The sequence below is a fragment of the Malus domestica genome, chromosome 08, assembly GCF_042453785.1.
Source record: "Malus domestica chromosome 08, GDT2T_hap1".
Classification (NCBI taxonomy): domain Eukaryota; kingdom Viridiplantae; phylum Streptophyta; class Magnoliopsida; order Rosales; family Rosaceae; genus Malus; species Malus domestica.
The window spans coordinates 27,988,687-28,007,498 of NC_091668.1; the positions used below are offsets into that span (position 1 = coordinate 27,988,687).

At 39.5% G+C, this 18,812-nt stretch overlaps 3 protein-coding genes across 3 annotated transcripts; 1 reads left to right on the top strand and 2 right to left on the bottom strand.

Annotated features, from left to right (window-relative positions):
- The first annotated feature begins 231 nt into the window (after positions 1–231).
- On the top strand, positions 232–3,597 carry LOC103441820 (multiple C2 domain and transmembrane region protein 6). Its single transcript, XM_008380532.4, has one exon. It carries the CDS (start codon positions 325–327, stop codon positions 3,433–3,435), a length of 3,111 nt encoding a protein of 1,036 aa, XP_008378754.1. The 5' UTR covers positions 232–324; the 3' UTR covers positions 3,436–3,597.
- Positions 3,598–3,887: 290 nt separating this feature from the next.
- Positions 3,888–12,119, bottom strand: LOC103441821 (uncharacterized). Its single transcript, XM_008380533.4, has 11 exons — positions 11,829–12,119; positions 11,709–11,747; positions 10,046–10,137; positions 9,347–9,596; positions 9,037–9,156; positions 8,888–8,963; positions 8,085–8,293; positions 7,797–7,905; positions 7,085–7,177; positions 5,520–5,680; positions 3,888–4,626 (listed from the first exon to the last, which is right to left on the bottom strand). The coding sequence occupies exons 1-11, from the start codon at positions 12,015–12,017 to the stop codon at positions 4,069–4,071; spliced, it is 1,896 nt and encodes a 631-aa protein (XP_008378755.1). The 5' UTR covers positions 12,018–12,119; the 3' UTR covers positions 3,888–4,068.
- A 338-nt stretch (positions 12,120–12,457) lies between these two features.
- LOC103441822 (CBS domain-containing protein CBSCBSPB3-like) lies at positions 12,458–18,459 on the bottom strand. Its single transcript, XM_008380534.4, has 15 exons — positions 18,138–18,459; positions 17,782–17,950; positions 17,576–17,708; positions 17,251–17,421; positions 16,984–17,044; positions 16,829–16,846; positions 16,593–16,706; positions 16,411–16,477; positions 16,175–16,280; positions 16,049–16,107; positions 15,227–15,333; positions 14,753–14,880; positions 13,823–13,905; positions 13,640–13,729; positions 12,458–13,058 (listed from the first exon to the last, which is right to left on the bottom strand). Exons 1-15 carry the CDS (start codon positions 18,284–18,286, stop codon positions 12,885–12,887), a joined length of 1,629 nt encoding a protein of 542 aa, XP_008378756.1. The 5' UTR covers positions 18,287–18,459; the 3' UTR covers positions 12,458–12,884.
- Positions 18,460–18,812: the final 353 nt, after the last annotated feature.

The following is an 18,812-nucleotide window of genomic DNA, read 5'->3' on the forward strand; positions in this document are numbered from 1 at the left end:
AATATGTAGTAATTAATGAAAGAAATTTAAATACAATATAATCATTTATATATAATGAATTAGTACAATATTTTACACTTTATACATGCAAGATACATGAGTGACTTAGTAAGGTCTAAAATATCGATGATATCGGAAATATCGATAGTCCAAAAACACAGAAATTTCAATAAAAATATCAAGATATTATTGATATTTTAGACCATCCTCTGCCCCACCACTTCTGTCTTCTTCTTCTTCACTCCCACTCCTTCTAGCGATCCTTCCATTTCACCAGACAATATTCTCTGAGCTCTGAGCTCTCTCAACTCCGCCGAGCTAGCCATGGCCAATACTAAACTTGTGGTGGAAGTTCACGACGCAAGCGACCTGATGCCGAAAGACGGCGACGGTTTTGCGAGTCCCTTCGTGGAGGTAAACTTTGAAGGGGAGCGGCAGCGGACTCAGACCAAGCCAAAAGATCTCAATCCTAACTGGAACGAGAAGCTCGTCTTCAACATCAACGACCGTTCTCACCTCCCCCACAAGACCGTCGACATTGTCGTTTACAATGACAGACAAACTGGACACCATACGAACTTCCTCGGCCGAGTCAGAATCTCCGGCGTCTCCGTCCCTTTCTCCGAGTCTCAGGCCACCATCCAACGGTACCCGCTCGATAAGCGCGGTGTCTTCTCTCATGTCAAAGGCGATATTGCCCTCAGAATCTACGCTATTCAAGATTACATCAACAATGGCGACTTTGCTCCAACACCAGCACCACCCCCACCTACACTAAATGATGAATTTGTTACTAATAGTACTGGTGGTGCTGCTGGGACTACTCGTCCTCCTCCGCTGCAGGAAATCAATACTAATAGGATCGTTGAGGAGATTCATCACCACCATTTTGGGGGAGAGAAGATCAAGAAGAAGAAGGAAAAAGAAGTGAGAACTTTCCACTCCATCGGCACTGGGATGGGTGGTGGTGGTGGCGGCGGCGGTGGTTCTCATCCTCCTCCTCCAATGTCTTCGGGATTCGGATTTGAGACAATGAAGGAGAAGGCGCCCACCGTTGAAACAAGGACGGATTTCGCTCGGGCGGGTCCTGCCACGGTTATGCACATGCAGCAGCAGAACCCGGAATTTTCCCTGGTGGAGACAGATCCACCATTGGCGGCGCGGCGGTACAGAGGTTTTGGAGGGGACAAGACCTCGAGCACATACGATCTGGTTGAGCAGATGCATTACTTGTACGTGAGTGTGGTGAAGGCAAGAGATCTTCCAACCATGGATGTTACAGGAAGCCTTGATCCTTATGTGGAGGTGAAGCTTGGCAACTACAAAGGGGTGACCAAGCATGTGGACAAGGACCAGAACCCTGTGTGGCACCAGATTTTCGCCTTCTCGAAAGAGCGCGTGCAATCCAATTTGCTTGAAGTCACTGTCAAGGACAAGGATTTCACCAAGGATGATATCGTGGGGAGGCTACATTTCGATCTCAGCGAAGTCCCCCTTTGCATGCCGCCTGACAGCCCTTTGGCTCCTCAGTGGTACGGGTTGCTGGACATGCACGGGAACAAGGTCAGAGGGGAGCTTATGCTTGCTGTTTGGGTAGGGACTCAGGCCGATGAGTCCTTTCCCGATGCTTGGCATTCCGATGCACATGACATTAGCCACGTCAACCTCGCCACCACTCGATCAAAGGTTTACTTCTCCCCCAAGTTATATTACCTTCGAGTTCAAATTCTGCAAGCTCAGGATCTTGTTCCATGGGATAGAAACCGCCCTTTGGATACATATGTCAAGGTACAGCTTGGGAACCAGCTGAGGGTCTCAAGGCCTTCCCAAGTGCATACTATTAACCCCGTTTGGAATGATGACCTCATGCTCGTGGCCTCCGAGCCTTTCGAAGATATCTTAGTTATATCAGTTGAGGACAGGGTTGGTCCTGGAAAGGATGAGATATTAGGGAGGGTGATTCTTTCGGTTAAAGACCTTCCGCAGAGAATTGACACTCATAAGCTCCCGGAGCCGATATGGTTCAATCTCCACAAGCCTTCAGCAGCTGCTGAAGAGGAAACTAAAAGACAGAAGGAGAAGTTCTCAAGTAAGATTCATCTGCGCCTCTGTTTAGACGTGGGTTATCATGTTCTTGATGAGTCCACACACTTTAGCAGCGATTTTCAGCCGTCGTCCAGGCACCTGAGGAAATCAGGCATTGGAATTCTTGAGCTTGGGATCCTGAGTGCCAGAAAATTTCCAGCTTTGAAGGGAAATGAGGGTAGGACTACTGATGCATACTGCGTGGCCAAGTATGGAAACAAGTGGGTGCGAACCAGAACGCTTCTCGACACTCTGTCTCCTCGCTGGAATGAGCAGTATACTTGGGAAGTTTATGATCCATGTACTGTAATCACCATCGGTGTTTTCGACAATTGCCATACCAACGGAAGCAGGGAAGACTCGAGAGATAAAAGGATTGGGAAGGTGAGAATTCGATTATCGACTTTAGAAATTCATCGAGTTTATACGCATTTCTATCCCCTGCTGATCCTCACACCCTCGGGTTTAAAAAAGCAAGGGGAACTTCAGTTAGCATTGAGGTTCACTTGCTTTGCTTGGGTTAACATGTTAGCTCAATATGGAAGACCATTGCTTCCAAAGATGCATTATGTCCAGCCTATACCTATTAGGCACCTTGATTGGCTCCGCCACCAAGCAATGCAGATTGTAGCAACGAGGCTCGCCCGTTCAGAGCCACCGCTCAGGCGGGAGATTGTCGAGTACATGTTAGACATAGACTACCATATGTTTAGTATGAGGAGAAGCAAAGCCAACTTCCACCGCATCATGTCGGTTCTCAGCGGGGTCATGACTGTCTGCAGATGGTTTAATGACATTTGCAACTGGAGAAACCCGATCACAACGTGCCTCGTCCATATCTTGTTTGTGATATTAGTTTGCTACCCAGAACTAATATTGCCCACAATTTTCCTCTACCTCTTTGTGATTGGTATATGGAACTACCGGCTCAGGCCAAGGCACCCACTTCACATGGATGCTCGGCTTTCGCAGGCAGAGGTTGCCCACGCGGATGAGTTGGACGAGGAATTTGACAGCTTCCCCACGGGTCGGCCCGCGGACATTGTGAGGATGAGGTACGACAGGTTGCGTAGCGTGGCGGGCAGGGTGCAGATGGTGGTTGGAGATTTGGCAACCCAAGGGGAAAGAGCACAAGCATTACTCAGCTGGAGGGATCCGAGAGCAACGGCAATCTTCATCATCTTCGCGTTGATCTGGGCCATGTTGATATACGTTACTCCGTTCCGGCTTATAGCAGTGCTGTTCGGTATCTACCTTCTTCGGCATCCACGGTTCAGGAGCAAGATGCATTCTGCACCAGTTAATTTCTTCAAGAGATTGCCATCCAAGTCAGATATGCTACTATCTTGATTATTGGTATATTCGCCTAATTCTCGTGAAGAAAAGGTTGTTTAGTAAATAAACCAATCAAATAATAGCTGGAGAGACGATGCCATAACGTGCTTTTTTCTTGATCAATTGTTGAATACGTACATTGAAATTTTAATAAATATGCAAGTATTTTTTGAAAAAGCACTTGAAAGTATTTCACGAAAGAAGCGCACAACAGGTGTTTCTTTCAGAAAGCACTTCAATTGCTCTTTTGAACTCAAAAGCACTTCATATCTGGCAAACATGATCAGAAGCACTTTGGTGATCTAAAAACCCTTTTGGAAAAATCTGAAAACGCTTTTAATTGTTTCAAAAGCATATTCAAACAGGTTGTTTAGACCTTCCAGACTGCTGTTTCCATACTATAAAGTAAAGCCAATTCGAGTCAATAAAAAGTAGCTCCAGATTTAATTACAAGCGAAGAAAAGCACTTGAGAGAAAAGCATGATGACTTATAGCCGTTATGTTTTAACTTCTTCCATCCAACAACACTCTATATCCAACATTAAAATCATTCCAAAAATAATCTATCCTTGAAGATACAGGCAAGCTCATATGGCATTTTTTCCATGAAAATCTCGCCAAAAAATGGATTAGTACAACTAAATTTCTCTAATTAGACGACATAATCCTGAAGCCAAGATGTACTAGTAGCGCTACAATTGTCACGAAGCTCACGAGCATCCCGCCTAGAAGAGCCCTATCGACGAAACCCCAATCACTCAAACGTCCTTGGCCTTGCTCTTGCTTGTTCTGGGATCGCAAGCCAATTTCCTCCTCCACCTGTTTCTCAACATGGTTTTTTCGCTTCCTCAGCAACCATCCAATCGGATTTCTACTGTTCCAGCATTCCAGCAGAACGGCATTCTTTGTTACAGCACATTCTTCCGAGGTAGCCTGTCCTCCACAGCTTTCTGGTCCACAGGCACGAGTTTCTGGTGAAGTTGAACACGCGCAAGTCTCGCAACTGTTGGCACCAGGGAAGCATTTCTCCTGATAACGGTTTTCATTTGTTGAGGTGGGTTTATCATTTATGTGAGGGATGGTCTCAATCACTTCTCCAAAAACTGACCACCTTCCCACCGATGTTATCTTCACAATTGCTGAAGTCCCCAACATACTTTCTGGAGCGGCTACAAGAACCTGCACGTATCCCTTTGTATGGCCAACCTAGGGCAAATAAAGAACATAAATTGTAAACATCACTTCAGTTCCATCCTCGATTGAATAATTGTCCTAAATCCGAAAACTCTTTGGCCAACAATGGCCATCATGGTGTTATAGACCAAAAGATAATTGCCAACAAAATTGAAATAATAAACACTATGTCAACACATAACATTATGAGTTACATCATCGAGAGACAAACTGCAAACTGTAAGTCATCCTTGCACGTCAAGAAAATATAAACAAAAAAATGTTTGTTCAACTCAATTGTAATGAAATGTAGGTCCAGAGATCAATACACTTATTATTAAACATTAAACTGGATTTTAAGTTTGTTCAATCATGCATGCAATTAAGTAATAACTGGAGTTTATCATTAAAGGCTTAATTATTGCTAAACACCCTTAAACACAAGCACTATGTATGTGTCATTTTGCCCCCTGAAACTCAAAATGTGTCTTATCCCCCAAAACGTCAACTCCATGTCTCACTTTGCCCCCATTTCTTCGTCAACCCAACAAGAAATCCGTTAAGTCCTCTGATGTGAAATGTGTGGGGTCCACTTAATGCTGATGTGATCGCCATATTATTGCTACATAATCTAAAGAATATATGAGAGAGTTGATGGAATGGGGCAAAGTGACACGGGAAGTTGACATTTGGGGAGTTAAGTGACATATTTTGAATTTCAGGGGGCAAAGTGAGACTAATTCAAAGCAAAGCGTAGAATGACTCCAGATACCTGCTTGAATATCATGTTTTATTCCATAGACAATACAAAAGAAGCCAGCCGTTTATCCCCAGCACAACATTAACTAACATGATATATATAATACCCTAGGAAGAGATAACTTGTACAAACTACAAAGTTACAAACAAAGAGCACATAAACTTACCAAGTGAGTTCCATCAGTCGCAATATCAGTTATCCATATTCTTTCCACCCTGCCCTCCATCCCAACATATGGTGCGAAAGCTTCAAAAGCAGAAGTCAATTCACGACTCCTTTTCTTCACTACAGTACTAGGGACCTTTTTCATCCTTGCAGCAGGTGTTCCTAAATTTACAAACAAGATAAAGCACAAAAGCTAATTACAAATCTATGTATTAACTAACTGATTTCTGTACTATAGTGCACCACCTAAGTTATCATCCTCACTTTCTGTTAGAAAGATTTTTGTTCCAAAACCAAAGTACACCAGTTTTGGTATGTAAATGTTATGGAAATTTAACAACGCCATCAAGTGGTTAAAACAAATTTATAGGAAAATCTGTATTTATTTTTAATACGTATAAAGAGACAATTATATTAGAAAATGAACAACCAGAAGGGAAAGCTGGTGGTCAAGAAGACCACACAACACCAGCCAGCACCAACGGGGACAACATAAAGATAAACAAACTAGGGAGAACATAGATTAAATCCCTCCCACAAGCAAATTAACATGAAGCTGCCTACCAATCTCACCACATTTTGAGCAAGAAGAAGCTCTGAACTCAATGGAGACAGATGCCCAAAGAGCCGACTAAAACCAAACTTTCCACCGTAACACCACCATCGCCATATAACTTTGGACTTCTTGCCCTTCCAAAACAATTTGCGACTTTCACAGAGAAAGGAGAAACAATCCCTTGACAACCCAACTAATAATATGTTTCTATTAAAAATTTGTAGCTATCTTATTATACAGGAAGGATTATCTGTATATTAGGATGTCTTAGGTTTTAGCGATGGCATATTGATTGGCAATAAAGACTGAGTTTACCCAAATTTTCCCTCCCTCTGTTTCTCTATCTCATCTCTTCTAGCTCTCTGCCCGCTCTCCTCCTTTTTCCCCCATTGTTCTCTGCTCCCTATCTTCTCCTTTCTTCCCATTGTTTTTTTTTTCTTTATTCCTATCTTCTCTATGAGCGGTAGGTCTTGGGTTCGAGACTTAGGAGCAGCCTCTCCATAAATGGGGGTAAGGCTAGCCGACATTCACCTCTCCCAGACCCTGCGTAAAGCGGGAGCCTTGTGCACTGGGTACGACCTTTTTTTATTCCTATCTTCTCTATATCTAGTCCTGCATACATTTGGGCACAGAGCAATTTTTGTCCAGTTTGTCCAACATTAGTGACTATTTGCCAAAAAGTGATAAAGCACTCCAAATTTTGAAGAAACTAATTTCTACAACGGTAGTAGCCAAGAATTTAGTAGTATCACATTATACTCATCCGTCTGTAATTTTATAAAATATTCTTCAAATCAAATCCATGTATAATTTTTCTTGCTTATCAAACTGAGCAGGGGATGCATAATGTCACATGGTCTAAAGACAATAAACTTTATCGTAAATTCATATTATATCAACTTCTCATATATGGACAATGAAAAATGTTGATGCCATGCTTTAACCATTGTGTATATGCATATGATGCCCTTTACGGCATCCCAAAGTAACTTGACCAGAAATTATCATACCTGGTCTAGGATAAAACTGCGAAATATGAACTTGAGAGAACTTGTACTCTTTAATAAGGCTAAGAGTTTGAGTAAAATCTTCATCCGTTTCACCTGAGAAGCCAGGAAATAAGTGTAAACTCCTCCTGCAATGTTCTCTGGACTGCTCAATGCAGAGAATAAAATAATCAAATCCCCCAAATTACCCACCATATCTCTAAATATAGAGATACTTCAAAATGTTATTGTTAACGCTGTTCTTGGTGAGCTAAATTTAGCAGCTGAGAGTATACTGGTTACTCGCTGATTAGGTGATTAGCAACCAAATATTATCAAACATGTTTTTAAAAACTTTACAAACCTGCCGTTATTATCTATAATGTTAAACCACCTTAATTTCCTTTAATAAAGGCAAGAAATAAGGAAGAACGGGAGGAGCAATTCCTCCAAATTAACCAAGTAGGGGAAGCATTGGGAAGCAAACAATTGCTAAGTTTACCACCAGAAATCATTTATATCCCTTTCATGCTAAGTTTATCCCTCAACATTTCCAACTTAATCTTAGTCCCTTATCTTGCTTTTTGAATTTGCTTTTGGAGTGCCACCGAGTCACAATCTTAAATTGAAATTTAGAGATATGTTACATCAATAAATGATCAACAAAGAATGTGGCCATAAAAAATTTGATCTTTGTGAAAAACAAAAACAAACAGGAGCCATGATACTCACTGACCAGGAAATCCACATATTATATCAGTCGCAATCTGCATCCCTGGCACAAGCTCAGTTAGGGTATCAACCACAGTCTTGAACTCACTTACAGTATATTCCCGATTCATTGCCTGAATGAATAAGCATAGTTATTTGAATAAAGCAACCATAATGTAATCGGAAGTCTAGGTTTGTACATTTGTTAAATGTTAAATCCGAAGGAAGATAAAGTAAAGGATACATCAAACTCAGCTATAAGAAAATGGACCAATCTACAAAGAAAGAGAGAAGAAAAAAAATTTGGACTTACAGTCAAGACTGTATCACTTCCAGACTGGACTGGTACATGTAGAAATGAGTATACACATGGATGACGCAAAACCTCTGCTATTTCCTTCAAGTGCTCCAGAATGAATGGAGGATTCGTCATCCCTATCCGTAACATTGTCCTTGCACCAGGAGGGAGTTCTGCGACAATTGAATTCAATAAAATTGGTAGATTGACCCCAATGTCACGACCTGCAAACATCAAGGAACCGATTATTAATAAACTAAACAATGGCTTAAACAACATTTTGACTTTTTTTTTTTCCTTTTAAGTATTACTTTTTTGGTGTCTCTGCCAGAAATGATTTCTCCTCCAACGTCCAACAAACAATATACTAAAACTATGAAGATGTCAACACACATGACTATGGTATACTTAATATTTACTCTATTTTTCTGTTCAAATATACTTTACATGTTTAACACAGATCTCAACCAACCAGATCAACATTGCCGTTTTGAGATATATAGCCCAAAGACTTGTAGTGATTATTTGGAGATTATCTTACAAATTCTTACACTGCAGAAAGACGAGTTAAAAGAAATTATAAAAATTCTTACAAACTAAATAAGTATATAAATAAAAATTCAAGGTTTACATAGTTGGGTCAATCCATCATGCTTGCAAGAATTCTTCACATGGATGTATAAATCACTAAAACCATGTACCTTCAAAACGGAGACAAATTCTCTCCAGATAAACAAGTACTTCCACAATCACTAATCAATCAAGACTCAACTATAATCACTAATCAATCAAGACAATAGAATATAACAACAAATTACCATAAGCACCAGTATCTTCACTGCTCAACCATATCTCCTTAACTCCATCAGCTACCACAGATTTTACACGTCCCACCTGCAGTGCTAAAATTCTAATTAAACTGGAAACAGATATAATATTTAAGAAAAACCAATGGCATGATACTTACAAGGCTATCAACAGTATAACTTCCTAAATGACCACGAGCATGCTTTGTCTTGCAGTAAGTACAAGCACCTAAACAACCAACATTTATGGGAAGAATCTCAACGAACTTGTTTTTCCTCACCTGTGGAAAAAAATTCAATTCAAATACTCCATGTCCAGACTAGTTAACAATATAAGGTAGAAACAGAAAAAGATGGTAGGAGTGAAGAAAGCAAAATAATGTGCTTGAATGGGTAACAATCAAAGAAAACTAAATTTTAAAAGGGACAAAATAAAATGCAAACACCATGGTAAAAATCTCCGAAACGCACCTTAGGGAGGTCAAGTGCAGGCAATGTCTTACGGCTCAAAAGGCGCACCTCATGACCTTTCAAAGTCTCTTCAACGATTTCAACCACACGATCAATTTGCTGGACTCCTACAATACTGACACCTTCTAGCTCCTTTAGATCTCGACTTCCTTGTGGCACACACCCAGCCACCACCAGGGGCTTGCTTGCACCTTTACCTTTTGCTATCAGAGTGTCCATGGCAGACTGACTTGGAGATTTGACCGTGCATCTACATCAAGTAACAAAATCAATACATGGAGAATTATGAGTTAACGGATAATAACAGGCATCTCTCATAAACATGTACTTACATAGATGTTAAAAAAATGGACAAATTATAAAGAGTATCGTAAACAAAACAAAAAAGGTCAACTTCAAAGAGAGAACTTCAGTATTAAAACATGTGCATTCAAAGATAAGCAAAGAAAGCACACATATGGAATAGTTAACTTAACTATAGGAATAGCATTTAAAATAGGTCTACTAAAGTTCAAAAACTATTATGCCACAAATTATAAAATACGTATAAAACTCTAGCAAGTGCCAAAATAATGTCACAAGGACTGAAGCACTAAATACTCCTTAACTTTGATATTAAAATATAACTACTAGATTGTTTTCAGGGGTAACGAATGACCAAATCTACCAAAAAAATTAGACAAATAAAAGAATCCTCACGTATTTATGAGCCACAGGTCTGCCTCCTCAGGATTGTCACTTAATGGATACCCGAAAGCTGAAAGTTGACCAGCCATATATTCACTGTCACTCTGACACAACAACAAAGTGCAAGGGGCGAAAACAAAAATGAGAAATTCAATGCATTCTCTAATGAATAGAAAATTTGGTAAACAATTTCGGTGACAAGACCATATCTCATGCTAATATAACATTATGGTCAGTACAATTATTTTTTATAGATGGGAAAAGAAAATGAAAAATACAGTAGGTAGCCCATCAGTACCATCAGAAAGGATGCAAAATCCAAAGTAATAGAACAAAGGACTTTAATACTCCCACCGAAAAAAGAAATAGCCTTTACCGCCAAATAAATCCTACTTGTACCGACAATGACAACGCAAAACTTGATATCAATAGATCCATTTGCAATAGGTTGATCGTACCCAGTGCACAAGGCTCCCGCTTTACGCAGGGTCTGGGAGAGGTGAATGTTGGCTAGCCTTACCCCCATTTATGGAGAGGCTGCTCCCAAATTTGCAATAGGTTGATAAGAGAAGATAATCAGCAAATAGCTGATATGGAAGATACAGATCTACACAAACCTCTACCAAATAATCTAATTGGATACACCTTTATTTTATTGAGATCTATAAAAGCCATGCAGCCATTGCTAGTTCTTTACTGAAGTGCCGGTTGACGTCATGCATTTTGTGAGTGGATCATTTATTGATAGGACGTAGCCTGTCGACCCAATGGCTTTCCAGCCAACGCTAATGATCACTTAACATTTCACTAACTTCTGTATATTTAATTCTAAGAATATAACCTAATATTACTCCCGCAAATTTTGATGTTCTCTAATCTTTTGAGCCCCTTCCAGCACTTTTTATAGATGAAAAATATATTCAGTTACTCAACTTCACAATAAACATATAGAAACTGCTTAAATACCCAACCTATGTGGCTACTTTTGTTTTCCAACCTATGTGGCACTTGATGAGCACACCTACATCATTGCATTGGAAAACCAACCACGGAACAGAAGCCAATGGGACAATTCCATGAGCATCTCCAAGGGGCTAGGCAATGGGCAAGGCAAACCATATATACCTTGCAACATCACCTTTTACCGTCTCCAATGGATGACATTCGCCTAACAATTTGCCTCATCCGTCGGAGTGACAGATTTCTGATGAGTCAAATGTTGAAGGCAAAGTACCACATAGATAATCAAAGTACACATTTGCCTAGACAATTTAACTTGTCCCTTTGTCATAAAAACAAAAGGATGGGAATAAAAGCGTAAAAAAAAGGACGGGAATAAAAGTGTAGCATTCTCATAAAAACATAACAGTCTTCTCTTCCAATGGGACAAACCCTAAACCCAACCCATTTTTTTTGTATTACATTTACATATTGTTTTCATTCCATCATTCTTTCCACGAACCGCATAAACCTTTCAATTCGGCTTCCAAACTCACACGGTTGAACCATTCTCCACAACTCAAACTTAACAAAAACCGAAACTCGGCCCCTAATTATTGAACTTGAAGCTAAAACTAATACTATATAGTTAAAATTGGAAAGCACAATTGGTAATTGTTAATACTAACAACAGAAAACTACTGGAACGGTAATAGAAGAAACCCTAAAGACAGACCTGGTTGTGTGAGCATCCAAATGTTTTGATATATATAGTCTGCCAAATGAAAAATCAAGGTTAGGAAGAAAACCATCTTTAGAAGAGAGACAGAGAGAGAGAGGAGAGAGAGAGGGGGACCTGAGTGCCGGGGACTTTGGGAGAGAGAGGAGCGAGTGGGTCTTGGATTTGAGATAGCTTGGCGTTGGTATTGCGGCCATTGGGATTGGGTTTCTTCTTTGGGTTCAATCCCACGGTGTTTATCGGCAGACGAAAACCGGGAGGAGCTCCGCCGCCGCTCCCGATCAACAAATCCTCTATGTCCTCCATTTCCTTAGCTCTCTGCTACTGTTGAAGCTTCTCACTTCAAACGCAGTGACGCCGGGCAGAGTGAAAGGTTATGTAACACTGCTTTTTATTTTAACCCGCTAAAATTCGAGTAATACTGAACTCATCCATGTTTTATTTTTTGGAATTAACATGGCCCGTCAGTAATTTTGGAATTCACTTGACGATTTATTATCGATTTACCGAGCTTCGTAATTATAATTGACACTTTTTATATTAACATTATAAAGGAAAAAAGATTCTCTTCGGATCCTTCATTAAAATCACACAATCAATTAATCCGGATATAAATCCCTTCATGAAGAAGACTCACAAAAATATTTCAACCTTCCCTTGATCACAAGTTTAGGTTCCACACCAACAATGGATTTCAAACCCAAGACCTTCAATTTTTAATTTGAAAGAAATCTAGCAATCCGTCATTTACCATTGAACAGCCAACGTGATTAATTTTTTGCAAAGTTAATTTTACAAAGTAAACGCAATTTGCTATAATTGAAGTAAGCTTTTTTCTTTTTCAAAAGGAAATTTACAGATTGATTGGGGGTCAAATTCTCTATTTTTTTTCTTCCCGATATTCCCCGTAGCGAACGAAACGTGATCCATTTCCAGAGTCATATCTGAAACAAAAATATTACGATTTTCCAGTCATCGCCTTCATCCGGCTCTTTATGTTTAACCTACAATATGCATGGATTATCCTTCTGCCTTCATCCGGCTCGTGTTCCGAGTCCAAAATGTTTGGTTTCCTTAAAACCCCTGCCAACGAGGTTTGGCAGGGCAAGGAGGGCTCTTGACTACCTTTATGATCGATCCTAGAATGTTTTCTTTACACAATCGGGACAAGCATTACAGGTTCGTGCGCTTCAAATAGACCAGCACCCCAACGCCAGTTAACGCAACAGCACTTGCAAGAACTCCGGTTTGCACAGACGTCCATCTGCTTTTTTGGGTCATCGTTGTTCCTGGCTGTGATATGCTTCGGTGGCCAGAATCAGAGAAGTCCAGATGCAACCTTAGAACCTGAGATAGATAAGAGGTACACTTGAGGAATAAACCATACAGCTGAAAAATGGTTACACGTATAAACTCCGAAACATCCCAAAATAATAACACATATAAACTCCGACACACCCCTCTAGTGATCTAATCCTATCACGAACAATATGTACAGGTACAGCTCCTCAACAGTCGAATTCAACAAGCTACATAAACCTGGCTCACTGTGTCATATCCTCCATTGAATTCCGGTATAATTGTTAAAATCTAGAAGAAAAAATGGACACAATAATTATCTTTTAAGTATTTCATTTGTTCCCTCATGAAAAACTTCTCTTTCCCCAATTGTAATCTAAACACTCAGCCCTTCACCACCAAACCTATCAATATAAAAGTTTCTCAACTTCAAACCGTTATTAAATGATCATTTGTCACCTTGTATCAACATATTGTCCACAAGATATTAACAACTAGATAAAAAGGAGAAAGGGGGGGGGGGGGGGGGGGAAGCAATTATAAGTTTAAATAATAAAATAATTGCGCCAAAATGCTTTAAAAAGCCTTAGAAATCCAGTAAATGAGCATAGAGTTAACATTTATACTACCTTCAGTCCCACTCCTCGAGCATGGCTGACTGCGCTAATAAGATCATCATCAGTTGCAAGTAGAACTCTATCACCATCTTCATCTTCAAACTGGAGGAAAGAAAAGAATTACTAAGGTAAACACTGTGAAGCTTTGCAGCCCAATAAATCAGATGAAACCAAAAATTAGCTCAAAGTTTTAACCAAAATGTGAGGACGATCGTGATCATTAGCAGCACCAATCCTTTTCATGATAGCAGATACCAGCTCATCTAAATTTTCCATGCCTGGAGAATAAACAAAAAAAAAAAAAAGAATAAGAAAAGGCAAAACATAAGGTCATGGTGGGTTCAATTTTAGTGTCGAAACATCTGGTCTGTAAGCACAAAAAAGTAAAAATAAAAAATCACGTCCATCAACTCAGTCACAGAGCTCTCCCCACCCAGTGCTGATCCAGCCCGGTGTAAAAACCAAACCACGGAGACCAAGGTCACTACACAGCGAATTCTATGCCACAACTAAACCCATTGGTCACTAAATAAATGAAAATCGAGACCCCAGATTTCTAGACACTATTAGTAGAGGTGGATTATGATAGAAGGCTTCCCCCTATTTTGTAGTTTATTCCTAGCTATCAACCAAGAGGAAAAAATAAAATATACTCCCAAAAAGAGAAAAAGATGGAAAAAGCTATAAAACTAAGGGTCAGTCTAACTGTCAAGTAAACCTTTGTTTGTCTTAGACAGCACTCAGTTGGCCTATTCTTTTCTTATGTAGATTCCAAGTTGATGACACCTGGATTAACAGATGCCACATAAAAAATAAGAACTTTTTATTCTAAAGAAAGACTTAAGCTTCTAAATTTAGAGAGGTGAAGGGTGAGCAACCTGGCATCAATTTGGCATCCATGTAACCAAAAGATAGACTCATAGACTGCATTGTAAAATGATAAGGATAAACTTGATTGTTTGACGCAGAGGGGCGCAATAGTTTAACAATTTGTACCCAACTCTATCCTTTCACCGAGCAATCACTCCACAAAATATTCATGATAGGAAGGGTATATATAAGTAATCAAGCAAAGTGATAACAAAGTATGCTTGCAATGATTTTTGGCCTCCAACCACCACTCACCACAATTAATTCGATGCACTCGACCCCTAAGATCTTCAAATTTGAAGGCAAATGAATTTCCAAGACCAAGAGAAGGATAAGAAAACTTTCCATCTGCCCCATCAGATGCCATCAGTGCAGACATTTCACTGAAAACAAAAGACCCTAATTATGGTTACTGAATAACCAGGTTATCCAAAAACAGAATCACTGAATCAGTGATGAAACGAAATTACAACATGCATTTGTGCAGATAATTTTTCTTTTCCATAGTTTTCCTAAAGGAAGACGTGACACAGAACCGAGTGCAATGGCATTCTAGGATTCATATAGCCAACCCCACTTAGTGGGAAAAGGCTTTGTTGTTGCTGTTGTATAGTCTTCCTAACCTCAACACTTCCGATCAAATTAGTCTCACTTCAGCACTAGATTGTTTAAGTCAATAGAAAAATTGTGTAAGTGAACAAAATACATATATTAGCAAGTTTTGAATACCTTTGAGTATCGCAATCATCAGGTGGCTCCAAAGCAAGTGCTGAATCCCAGAATTTTTGCATCATTGTGTTTGCCATATCATTAACAGTTCCTGAGCTATTTTCAACCTAGGAAAGGAATAAACAACTACTTAATCAATTTATCCTTGGACGCTTTAAAAAAGTGATAAATGAGAACATCCAAAGGGGCTTTTAGATTCAAGCCTAAACAATGCAACTATCATTAGAATTAACCCAAGTTTTTTTCTTCCTTTTCAATTTAGGCCAAATTTGCATTTATAACCCTTGAAGGTAAATAATAGAAACAAATTAAAAGTCCTTCAATGTAATGCATTTATAGCACCCAAATTTTGAATTCAAGTTTCAAACATTTATGGCAATATTTCATAACTCGCATGCACCAAATAGAAAAACTCAGCAACAACTACAGCATATGCACATAAGATACATATAATCTACATAAGCAAAAGATAAAAAAATCAAGAACTTACATGGCAATCAAGGAGGAGAAGATGCATATAGAATTTGTAAACCATACAAGGAACGAAATGGAAATAAAATAAAATAAGACAACTATGAGAAACACACTCACAAGACATGTTAGACGACCTTCTATCACAATTGGAAAATTAAAGACTAAACCAAAAGAATGCACTGAATATATATTATATACTGGGCAATCCCATCCCTTAAAAGTTCAATATATTCTGCAATGTAAATCAACATCTTTCATATACAAATGCAAAGGAAAAAAAGAAAATAAAAAATTTCTTCACTCTGATGAATAAGGCACACATCTAAACCATAACCAGGATGACTTTACCATAGAAATTGCCGCATGAGTTATCTGCAGAACATCCACACAGGCAGCAACGCATCCATCTGCACAAACAGATGTCAATACACCTTATAAACAGTAAAAATATGTACTATAAAAAGTACCACTCACCTCTATCTAAGACAGGAAGATGTAAGAACTTCCCTTCATGCATTATATGCAGTGCATCAAGGATCGTTGTCTCTAACGTAGCACACTCAGGGTTTGAAGTCATTACCTAAACAAATTATTTGGATAGCACAAGTTGATTCATGTTTGTTCCAGGAAGCTTATTTCAAAAAAGGAACATAGCTATATAGTTAATTCTAAATATAGAATAATCAAACATTCGATGGTTTAGAGGAAACCTTTTCCACCAAAGTCAACTCAGGAGAGAGATTTTGCGCCACAACTCGCATAAGGATATCCTTGGAACTGCAGTCAGTCAAAAGCAGGCATCATATGATATTCATTAGAGAGGACATACAACATCCAAGAATAGCATCTAACTCCAAATGTTCATAAACAAATATAAAGTAAAGAACAATACGTTAGTATCCCCTGAATCTTGTTGCCCATTACAATTATAACTGAATTAACCCGCAACTCCCGCATCCTTTTTGCTGCAACATAGACAGGATCCGATGGGGAAACAATGGCAACCCTGAAATCATAGAGCTACAAGCTTGTCAATAGAAAACAAACCTTAAACAAAAATTAAGCCAAAAGTTATAAATTGCATCCTCCCTAAAAGACCAAATGGCAAGTCACGCTAAAGAACTGTACTTTGAATTTTCACCAATGATGGTTGACAATGAGCGGTAGGTCTCGGGTTCGAGACTTGGGAGCAGCCTCTCCATAAATGGGGGTAAGGCTAGCCGACATTCACCTCTCCCAGACCCTGCGTAAAGCGGGAGCCTTGTGCACTGGGTACGACCTTTATGGTTGACAAGGATGGCTTGAACATTCGATCCCTCAAAGTTTCTAGAAAAGCATATGGAGCTGCAATACATGATGATAAACAGAACAGAATAAGTTAAATTCTAACAGATGTGTCAAATGTATGTACCAAAATAATAAACATATAGGCTCTGTTAATACAGTGCACAATCTCTATAAAACAGAGGCTTTTGTAAAACCTTACTGTAGGAAGCAACTTCCAATCACACTCAAGTAATTTAATAATATTTTCAAACATTAATACGAACCAGAAAAATTGGCTCCCATCTGGCGTTCAACTCCTTCAACTGCAGCAGCAATGGCACTCCCCTGCTCTGCTGCCTTCTCCAATCTTGATATAGCATCATAGAGACATTTTGTGATATCTAACAAGGCAATAACTTCACCACTCTCTACAACAGGGAGGTGTCTGAATTTACCTGTTAACAGAAAAAGAAATGAAATCATCCGCGTTGCCCAACGTAGCCATGATAAATGAAGATTTAGATGCAAATTCTTAGACAAACCCACTCGCAGACACGAACAATAAAACAAAATAACAAAAACTACAACCTTGTTAGATAAAAAACTAACCTTGGATCATTTTCTGAAGAGCTTCAAGAGCTGACGAATCAGAATTAACAAATATAGGATTCCGCGTCATGATCTTTGATACAATTGTCTGCTCCGGTCTCAGCCCCTCGGCAATGACTCTAGCGGAAATGTCCTAAAAGCAAAAGTACAATAAGCAAATACTCAAGAACTCACAACAACAGCCTACTATGAGTTATAGCTTGAACCTTGTCCGTCACAATCCCGGAAAGCAACGCATTTGAATCAGTTAAGAGCACAGCATCCACACGGCGAGCCGCCATCCTCCGACATGCATCAGATACTGTAGTCCCCTCCGGAATAGTTAGAGCTTTCGACAACCTTAGCTTCTTCACCGTCCTCTCCCCACCACCAGACCTTGTTAAATATTAAAATTAAAACACCATTTTCTGTTAAAAACTAAAGGCAAGTTTTGCAGTCCCCAATTCTCAGGAAACCAAACTTGAAATCAACTCAACTATACAAATTGAAGAAAAATTTTCCAGGAAACCATTTTCTCGGGAAACAAACATAGAGCAAACGAGAAAGGACAATAAAAACTTACGAAAGGGGAGGAGGATGAGGAGGAGAGGAAGGTTTGGTCGCGGTGCCATTAGAGGTTCCGTTCTCGGGAGGGGCCGATTTCTTAACCCCGGCGGAGGGGCCGCGTTTTTGGCTGAGACTGGTCCGCCTCACACCCACCTGACTGCTCATCTTTCTCTTCTCTGCGATTATTAGGGTTTCTCTGGTTATCTGAACTGCAGAAACCCTAATTTAGTTGCAGTGATAAGAGAGGGAGACAGAAAAAGGGAAACCTCCCCCTCTCTCTCTCTCTCTCCTCTTTTCTTTTTGGAATTAAAATTGGAGTGAGACAGACAGAGTATTGTAATTTTCAATTAAACATGGAGGATAATTTTGTGGTGGCCCGAGGGGCAGAGAAAGTCGATTGAACCGGACCAATTGCTCTGGTTCGGTTCAGGTTTTTGAAATTTAAATTAAGTCACACAATATTTGAGTTTATAACTAGGGGTGGATAAAATGACTGAAAAATCCGAAACGGAACTGAAATTTACCTTAAGCTGAGACTGAGGCATACCAAAAACCGAAAAGCCAAAAAAGACGAATGTTTTTAGTATGGTATTCGGTTTCCTTGACCGTTAATTCGATAATCTCAAACCAAACCGAAAATATTTTTAATATTTTACACTATTTTTGAGAAAATTGATGCTTTAAATGGTAT

Excerpts from the sequence above, each read along its gene's own strand:
- LOC103441822 (XM_008380534.4), bottom strand. The coding sequence starts at position 18,286 with ATGAGCAGTCAGGTGGGTGTGAGGCGGACCAGTCTCAGCCAAAAACGC. Across the intron at positions 16,478-16,592 it reads AAGATTCAGGGGATACTAAC|TTCCAAGGATATCCTTATGC; the intron begins GTATTGTTCTTT and ends GACTGACTGCAG. Across the intron at positions 14,881-15,226 it reads GATGATTGCGATACTCAAAG|TGAAATGTCTGCACTGATGG; the intron begins GTATTCAAAACT and ends TTTTGTTTTCAG.
- LOC103441820 (XM_008380532.4), top strand. The coding sequence starts at position 325 with ATGGCCAATACTAAACTTGTGGTGGAAGTTCACGACGCAAGCGACCTG.
- LOC103441821 (XM_008380533.4), bottom strand. The coding sequence starts at position 12,017 with ATGGAGGACATAGAGGATTTGTTGATCGGGAGCGGCGGCGGAGCTCCT. Across the intron at positions 10,138-11,708 it reads TTGGATGCTCACACAACCAG|AGTGACAGTGAATATATGGC; the intron begins GTCTGTCTTTAG and ends TTGTTGTGTCAG. Across the intron at positions 8,964-9,036 it reads GTTATACTGTTGATAGCCTT|GTGGGACGTGTAAAATCTGT; the intron begins GTAAGTATCATG and ends TTAGCACTGCAG.